General features: G+C 41.9%; 1 protein-coding gene across 1 annotated transcript; it reads right to left on the bottom strand.

Annotated features, from left to right (window-relative positions):
- Positions 1-5,578: 5,578 nt before the first annotated feature.
- Positions 5,579-7,982, bottom strand: LOC308406234 (uncharacterized protein). The gene is made up of 3 exons (XM_080897124.1): positions 7,832-7,982; positions 6,787-6,932; positions 5,579-6,300 (listed from the first exon to the last, which is right to left on the bottom strand). The coding sequence occupies exons 1-3, from the start codon at positions 7,959-7,961 to the stop codon at positions 6,250-6,252; spliced, it is 327 nt and encodes a 108-aa protein (XP_080753250.1). The 5' UTR covers positions 7,962-7,982; the 3' UTR covers positions 5,579-6,249.
- Between the last annotated feature and the right edge of the window lie 317 nt (positions 7,983-8,299).

Genomic DNA, 8,299 nt, shown 5'->3' with positions numbered 1-8,299 from the left:
CTCCAAGGCCCTGCATGTGTGGGTGGTTGTGGTGGAGCGGGAAGAGGGAGGCAGCTGGAGATGGGGAGGGAAGGAAGGGAGGGGCAGGTAACCCCTCCCTGGGGCCAGCTCCCCCGCTGACCCCAGTAGGCACTCCCATACTCCGCGACCCGCCAGGGAAAGGGGGCCCAGGCCCAACCAGACCGGGGCCCAGTGCAGCAGCGCCCCCCGGCCCCACAGAGCCCGGGACAGTCCACCCAACCCCACCACAGAGAAAACTGCACCCACCCCACCATCCACTCATCTTCCAGACTACATAAGACAGTAAACGCCCAGGCTGAGATCTTCCTCCACCTCTCCTGTATCTCCCCCTCCTGCAGAGAGAGTTCCTGAAGAGAGGAGAGCTCCTGCAAGATGTGACCATCTCCCCCACCAGTTGAAGAGCCCCCCAGGTGGCTTGACGCACCGGCGGCACCCTGCTCCAGGGCTGGGCCCCCATGCACCCACCCGCCCACAACCCCGGCAACACACGAACCAGGACCCAAGCCCCCAAGGCCCGGCCCGGGCCCCAGCCCAGAGACGGAGCACCCCCAGAACCTCACGCCCATCCCGGACCCACCCAGGGCCAGCCAGGCTACCAGGTCAGTAACCCACGTCCATCAGCACAGACCCTCCCCTAGCCCCGCTGCACGCAGCCGCGAGGAAACAGTCACCTGAGAGCCAACAGAGCCCCCAACCGGACATGACCGCTACCCCGGGTTGAGCCCCCCAAGGAAGATGCCTCCGGGGAACCCCCCGACGCCCTAAGCCTGTCCCTACCCCCACACCAATCACAACAGTGAAGGCGGGACCAAACTATGACCCCCCACCCCCACTAGGTGATGGAGCTGATAAAAGGAGCCCAGAGCAATTGATCTGATGTGGTGGCAGAGGCTGTGTCAAGACTAATGTAATCTAATAGATAATTTCTATATTGGTTAGAATTAAGATTATTTTTATTTTTCCAGTTCATGAGGACTGTTTTCTTGGCTATGCATAGGGCAGTGAAAATCATATGGGCTATATTCTTTTCTGAAGTGACATTATCTAAGCTGCCCAGTAAACACACTAAGGGGGAAGTTGGAATGTTACATTTCAGACACTTTGATAAGTCTTCACATATCTCGCGCCAAAACTTTTGCACTGGTGGACAGAACCAAAGAGCGTGGATGTAATTGTCTGGTGTATTGCCTTGACAGTGTGAGCAGTTGTTGGAAGATGTAAAGCCCATCTTGAACATCCGATGACCTGTATAGTGCACTCTATGTAGTATTTTGTATTGTATTAATTGCAGACTGGGATTTTTAATTAATTTAAAGGTTTTTGAGCAAATCTGAGACCAGAAGTTTTGGTCTAAGCTGACTGATAAATCTGCTTCCCACTTTGCAATAGGAAGGGATATTGATTCATCTAATTTAGAGAGTGTTCTGTATATTTTAGATAATAATTTGGGGTATTTAAGAGTAAGAAAATGTGCCGCACTTCGTGGTGTTTGTAATTCAACTTGACTGAGGTTAAATTTTTTTTTACTATGGATTTAATTTGTTGATATTCTAAAAATCTTGTCTTGTTGATCCCATATTGTGCAACTAGTCTGTCAAATGGAATAAATTCTGTTCCCTCTAATATATGTTCTAAGTATTTAATTCCTTTACAACTCCATTCTGGGAAATTAATCATATTATTGTTTTGTAATATGTCAGGGTTATTCCAGATAGGTGTACGTTTGCATGGGATTAATGAAGACTCCGTTATTTTTAGAAACTCCCACCATGCTGTCAGAGAAAAGCTGATGTTGATACTTTTAAAGCATTCATGTCTTTTGATGTTTGAGCTAATAAATGGTAGGTCTGAAATCTCTAGATCCTTGCATAGTGCCTGTTCAAGATCTAGCCAAGGCTCAACTAAGAAGGTATGTTTTAACCATTCTGAGATGAACTGAAGCCTGTTTGCTAAGAAGTATTGGTGAAAATTAGGCAGATCTAATCCTCCTCTATCCTTGGTTCTTTGTAGCGTTTTTAAGCTGATACGCGGGGGTTTATCTTTCCAAAGGAATTTGGAAATATATGAATCCAGAGATCTGAACCAATCTTGTGATGGTTTGTTAGGGATCATCAAAAATAAGTAATTTATTTTTGGCAAGATCATCATTTTTATAGTGGCGACCCTTCCCATGAGTGATATGGGTAAAGATTTCCATCTAGTCAGATCGCCTTCTACTTTCTTTAGAAGTGGGATGTGGTTTAATTTAGTTAAGTCTGAAAGCTTAGGAGAGACATTAATACCTAAATATTTAATATTTCCGACTGCAGTGGGGCAGAGGAAGAATTATGGAAGGAGCAGTTAATGGGGAGAACTGTAGATTTTGGCCAGTTAATTGAATAACCTGAAACTCTTGAAAACCAGTTTATTAAAGTAATTACCTCAGAGAGGTTGGCTTGTGTGTTTTGCAGAAAAAGCAACACATCATCCGCATAGAGACTGATTTTATGTTCTATGTTCTTACATTTTATGCCCTTAATTGTTGTAGCCTGTCTAAATGCTGCTGCTAGAGGTTCGATAAAAATTGCAAAAAGTGAAGGGGAGAGTGGGCATCCCTGTCTGGTGCCCCTCAGGAGACAGAAGCTGGAGGATGTCTGGTCATTTGTTCTGATACGAGCTGTTGGGGAATTGTATAATATTCTTATCCAGTTTATGAAAGAGTTTCCAAAACCAAATTTGTGTAAAGTTGCGAATAAAAATTTCCAGTTAACTCTGTCAAATGCTTTTTCTGCATCTAGAGATAATATTATGGTTTCGATGTTTTTATCGTATGAGTAGTCTATTAAATTAAGTAATCTACGAGTGTTTGTTGAGGAGTGCCGACCTTTTATGAAACCAGTTTGGTCAGGATGAATTAAGAGGGGGGTTATTTTCTTTAATCTCTTTGAAAGAGCTTTGCAGATTATTTTAAGGTCTACATTTAAAAGAGAAATTGGACGATAGCTTGAGGGAAATACAGGGTCTTTGCCTGGTTTTAGCAGGAGACTAATATTGGCAGAATTCATATTTGGTGGTAGTCTGCCATTTTCCTCGATTTCCTGCAACATGCCGTGGAATACTGGTGCCAAAATTGTCCAGAATTCTTTGTAGAATTCTGCAGGGAAGCCGTCTAGACCTGGAGCCTTATTATTGGGCATACTTATCAGGGCTTCCTGGAGTTCACTTGGCGTCAGTGGCAAATCCAGTTCCATTGCTTGACTGTCTAGTAATTTTGGAAGAGTTACGTTGTCAAGAAACAGATCAATTTCATTTTTAGATGGGTTTATTTGTGGTGAGTATAAAGTTTCATAGAAATCCCTAAAAATGTTGTTTATTCTTCCAGGATCATATGTTGTGTTCCCCGATAAATCTTTAGCAGCACATATAGTTGTTTTTTCTTTATTTATTTTTAGCTGGTTAGCTAGAAATCGACCTGATTTGTTACTGTGTTCAAAATTCTGCAAGCGTAGTCTTTGTATAAGGAATTGTGTTTTTTTATTAATAATTTCATTTAATTCTAGTTTTGTTTTGCATATTTTGTTCAATGTTTCCTGATCTTGGTTGCACGCGTAGGCTTCTTCTAGTGATTTGATGTTTTTTTCTAATTCCTGAATATTTTTATTTTCTTCTTTCTTTTTGTGTGATGAGAAAGAAATTATTTTACCTCTCATCACAGCTTTCCCTGCTTCCCATAGAACAGAAGCAGATATTCCGGGAGTGTCATTAAAGTCTAAATATGAAGTCCATTCCTTTTTAAAATATTTAATAAAGTCTTCATCTTTAAGTAGTGATATATTAAATCTCCAGTTTTTTCTTGGCGTAGTGTTATTCTTGTGCATTAGTGTTAAAGATACAGGAGCATGATCGCTGACAGCTATAGGATGAATCTCAGTGTCTGAAATGTCACACAGCAGTGAGCTGCTGACCAAAAAATAATCCAGACGAGAGTAGGAGTGATGAACATGCGAGAAAAAAGTATATTCCTTACTGGTGGGGTGAAGAGAGCGCCATGCATCGCAAAGACCAAAGTCGCTCATATACTGTTTGATTATATTTGTGGACTGCCAATTGCGCTGAGTTCCTGTTGTGTTGAGCCTATCCATGTCTTCATTTAGTCCAAGGTTGAGGTCACCGCCAAGAATGAGTGTGCAATCAAGGTGTTCAGAGAGTGCACTAAAAAAATCTGTGGAAGAATGAGGGTTCATCAACATTTGGACCGTATATACTTACAATACATAGTTTTTTGTTCAATATTGATAGTTTAATAATTAGAAATCTACCCTCTGGATCTATAACTGTATCGAGTACTGTAAAATTAACATTTTTATGTATTAAAATTGCTACTCCCCGTTGTCTAGAATTATAACAGGCTGCAAACACGTTAGGAAACTCAGGTGTTTTAAGTTCGTTTAAACCTGTGACAGGTTTATGAGTTTCTTGTAATAAAACAACATCTGCCTGTAGTTTTTTAAGCTGTAGTTTTTTAAGCTGGTTAAATATCTTTAACCTCTTTCCTCTGGTGCCAGCTCCATTTATATTCCATGTGACAAACCTCAATATTCAACATTGATAGCAATGTTGAATATTATTACACAGGACAAAAACAACTACATGTAAAATAATCACACCGTGAGCCTCTGCCTTTCCAAATAGAGGGACAGTAACTGCGTGTTTATATGTAACGGTGTGTTCACACCGAACGCGATGGACGCGAACAAAACGCCCCTAATTTGACGCGTGCACATTCGCACCTCTACGCGTGTCCAAGAAAAATCCATCGCGCCTCAAAATATCATATTTTGACGCGTGTGAACCGGAAATGTGGGAGGGATGTGGGAGGAAGTTGTGCCAGACCGGTATCTTTGCAAGATGGCAGCTGTCGAGCTAGCGCTTGAAGAGAGTCTCCCTTCTCTATTTACTGTGGAGAGCAGAGCAGCGGTGTAAAAGACGTCCTCGCCGTACCTGGGTCCATCATGTCCTCCAGAGGCGTGAGCAGTTTGGTGAGTTTCACCATTTGCTCCAGGAGCTGCGCCTGGATGACGGCGGATTCCAGAGATATCACCGTCGGCCAGTTTGAGGACCTGCTTTCCCGCGTCGATCCCAGAATCGCCCGCCTAGACACCAATTACAGGGGCTCAATCCCACCTGCAGAGCGCCTGTCCGTCTGCCTGAGGTTAGTAAAAGTATTTAATACGGTAGTCCTTTATTGATACCTGTGCTAATATATGCTAAACCATCCATTTATACACTGCTAACATGGATGTGCTATGCTAACAGTGAATGGTCGCTATTGACTGATAGCAAACTGTGGTACGGAGACGACTGTATATAATATTTCTAGTGATACTCAGAAGCTCTCATCAAGTCCCGATTTAATTCGATTTATGCTGTTATCAGTGTTTGCGATGATAGCATGGCTGTGGTGTCACATCAATGTATGCGCTCGGTGTTTGCTGATATCAAACTGTAGCATTAGGACCACTGAGTTAACCTTTGTAGTGATACTCACTCCTTTTTTATTTAGACCTGGTTTAATTCTGGGATAGTTGAATATTTGTATATAATCCCTGCAGCTGTCAGACTCTATAACAGGGGTCACCAGCCTTTATTAAAACAGAGTTAGATAAAACTGTGAACAGTTTGGTTCATCTCTAGTTACATGGTTCTATCTTGATAAGCTGTCTTATCACAGATTAATTTTTCAAAAATATTAATGATTTAAGCAAGGAAAGGGCTACATGTCAACATACAACTCTTTATTTCTATTAATGTCTTACTTCATTCCTGCCTGATTGACATGTTTAGGAATTATGAGTGATTGGCTCACTGTAGTGGCAAAAGTTGCTACCAATCAAATTATGATATGTTAAAGTTAAAATAAAACACAACAGTTTTAGATATGATCTAATATACATTTTGTAATTATCCTTATAATTACAAAATGTTTTATGTAAGATTTAAGTTTTCTGATTTAAATCTGACATCACAAAAGTATTTTGGAATTTGAATAATGTATTTTGTAACTGCAGTACACATAATACTGATTTTGAACAATTTTGTCCAGGTTCCTTGTCACCGGGGACTCCTTCAGGACCATCGCGTTCAGTTTCAGAGTCGGTGTGTCAGATCATCCCCCAGGTAGCGACGGCCATCTGGGACTGTCTAGTGGACAACTTCATGGCTGCGCCTTCACCTGGAGACTGGCGTCCATCACAGAGGGATTTCCAGGAGCGCTGGAACTTTCCTCTGTGCTGTGCAGCTCTGGATGGGAAGCACGTCCAGACAAAGGCACCCCATATATCATATAGGAGACACACACATTGATATACACTAAATATTTATTTCATTTCTTTTTTGTGGTGCCCAAATTTATGCACCTGCTTGATTTTGTTTAAACAATTATTGCACACTTTTTGTAAATCCAGTAAACTTCTTTTCACATCTCAAATATCACTGTGTGTGTCTCCTGTATGATATTTAACTGACATTTTTATTGTAACAACCAACGATTTATACAGGAAAATAATGTCTATTAACAAGGTTGCCCAAACTTTTGCATCCCACTGTATTAGTATATTTTGTCATTAGTATAATATGAAATAAATTCTACATGTGTCAAGTCGTGTGCCAACATTTGCTGTGTAGTAGAACTGAGACATTAGTCATTATAAAAATTTATTTGAAATAATATTAAAATTCTCAAACAGAAAAACATTAAACATAAATATATAAAATATAAGAATTTACAGAGAGACAGGAATAAAAAGGACCCAGCTGCTCCATTGGAGACTGGTGTGGCCTCTTCAGGGACATCAGGATGGCCAGCTCCAGCGCCAATGGACCGTCCTGGGACCCATCCCTCATCTGCCTCAGAGCCGTCCTCCCCTGTGGGCCTATAAAACAGCACAAAACACAAAGAAATGAGAAGGCTGCTACTAGATTTTAATTTCAACATTGAAAAAAAAAAAACAGGATATAATCAGATTGGTTGTAGATATTTAGTAAAGGTGATCACAAGGCAATCCCACCGAGTTAAAAGCTATCAGTGCTTGCTGTACATATCTGTGGGTGCAGCAGCAGGAGCTCAGGGACTTGGGATGCTCTGCTTCAGAATCAGTTGGTTCTATCAATACAGTATTAAATGTTAACAGGTTGGATATAATAATCATAGAGTAGACAGTGGTCCCTCATTTATTGCAGCAGGGGTTCTCAGAATAACTAGCCCCTGGTCACGCACTTTATACACCATTTTCCCCACACACATGAACATTGGTCACAGTTCTCACATTTGATTCTCAAAGTGCAAACCTTTGTAGATTGCAAAACGTAAAAGTATTATTATGCCGCGGTTTGTCTTCATCTGCCCGCCACTTTCGTGCACCTTTTTCCCCTCGCGGTGCAGGTATCTATTTCCGAATGAGGCTCATAGTTATGGGTATTTTTGTGCTGTTTTTTCTATTGGACGTGATGGTTATCAAAACCAAACGTGATAAATTTGGCAAGCGCAGGAGACACGACACGAAGGAGATTTGTCAATCAGGCTGCAGAATGCAATGCTGTACTGTGCAATAAAAAATCAGCGAAAAAGCAAAGCAGTGACAGACGAACAGCGGGACCACTGTGTGCTGTTTATTAATAAACAATAAAATATATTCCTAAATGACAACATGCATAAAAGCAGAACGGTATTTGTACGTCAGTGGGAAAATAGCGGTGGCTTGCTAGCTTTTGTGCGGCTTCCCCGGGTCAGCGAAAACTTTAGAGAAAACTTAAGAGAAATGAATGAACTTACCAGGTTGCCCGATCTCTTCACATATCTTCCTCCAAGCTCGGTCCTTTATATTCCTGTCTCGGTACAGAAAGCAGCTGGTGTTGAACGGCTCCGAGTTGTTTGCTACGGCGTTGATTAGCCTTCCTTCCATTGAAGTATGAAGGGCTTTGGCTGGATCTGCCCCTTTGACCTAGGTAACAGCCACGTCACCAGGCTCCTGATTGGTTGTCACGGCGCTGGAGTTCAGATTTTTCCAACTCGAGCGGTAGACGCGTAACGCGCATATGCACAAAATGCAACACAAAAACTCACACGCGTGGTTTTTTTCGCGAGTCAAACGCCTAAACGCGCTACACTGACGCGCGTTTCAGGCGTTTTGGCGACACAAATCTCCTTCTGAATTTTCGCGGGAGCTGCAATCGCGTGTCATCGCGCCTTTCCATTGACTTAACATGTAAACCTGATACTCTGGCCGCCTCTATCGCGTTC

Source organism: Rhamphochromis sp. 'chilingali', assembly GCF_963969265.1.
Source record: "Rhamphochromis sp. 'chilingali' genome assembly, chromosome: 1".
Classification (NCBI taxonomy): domain Eukaryota; kingdom Metazoa; phylum Chordata; class Actinopteri; order Cichliformes; family Cichlidae; genus Rhamphochromis; species Rhamphochromis sp. 'chilingali'.
Note: the sequence above shows the minus strand (reverse complement) of the source record. Positions and strands in the feature narration are given on the sequence as shown.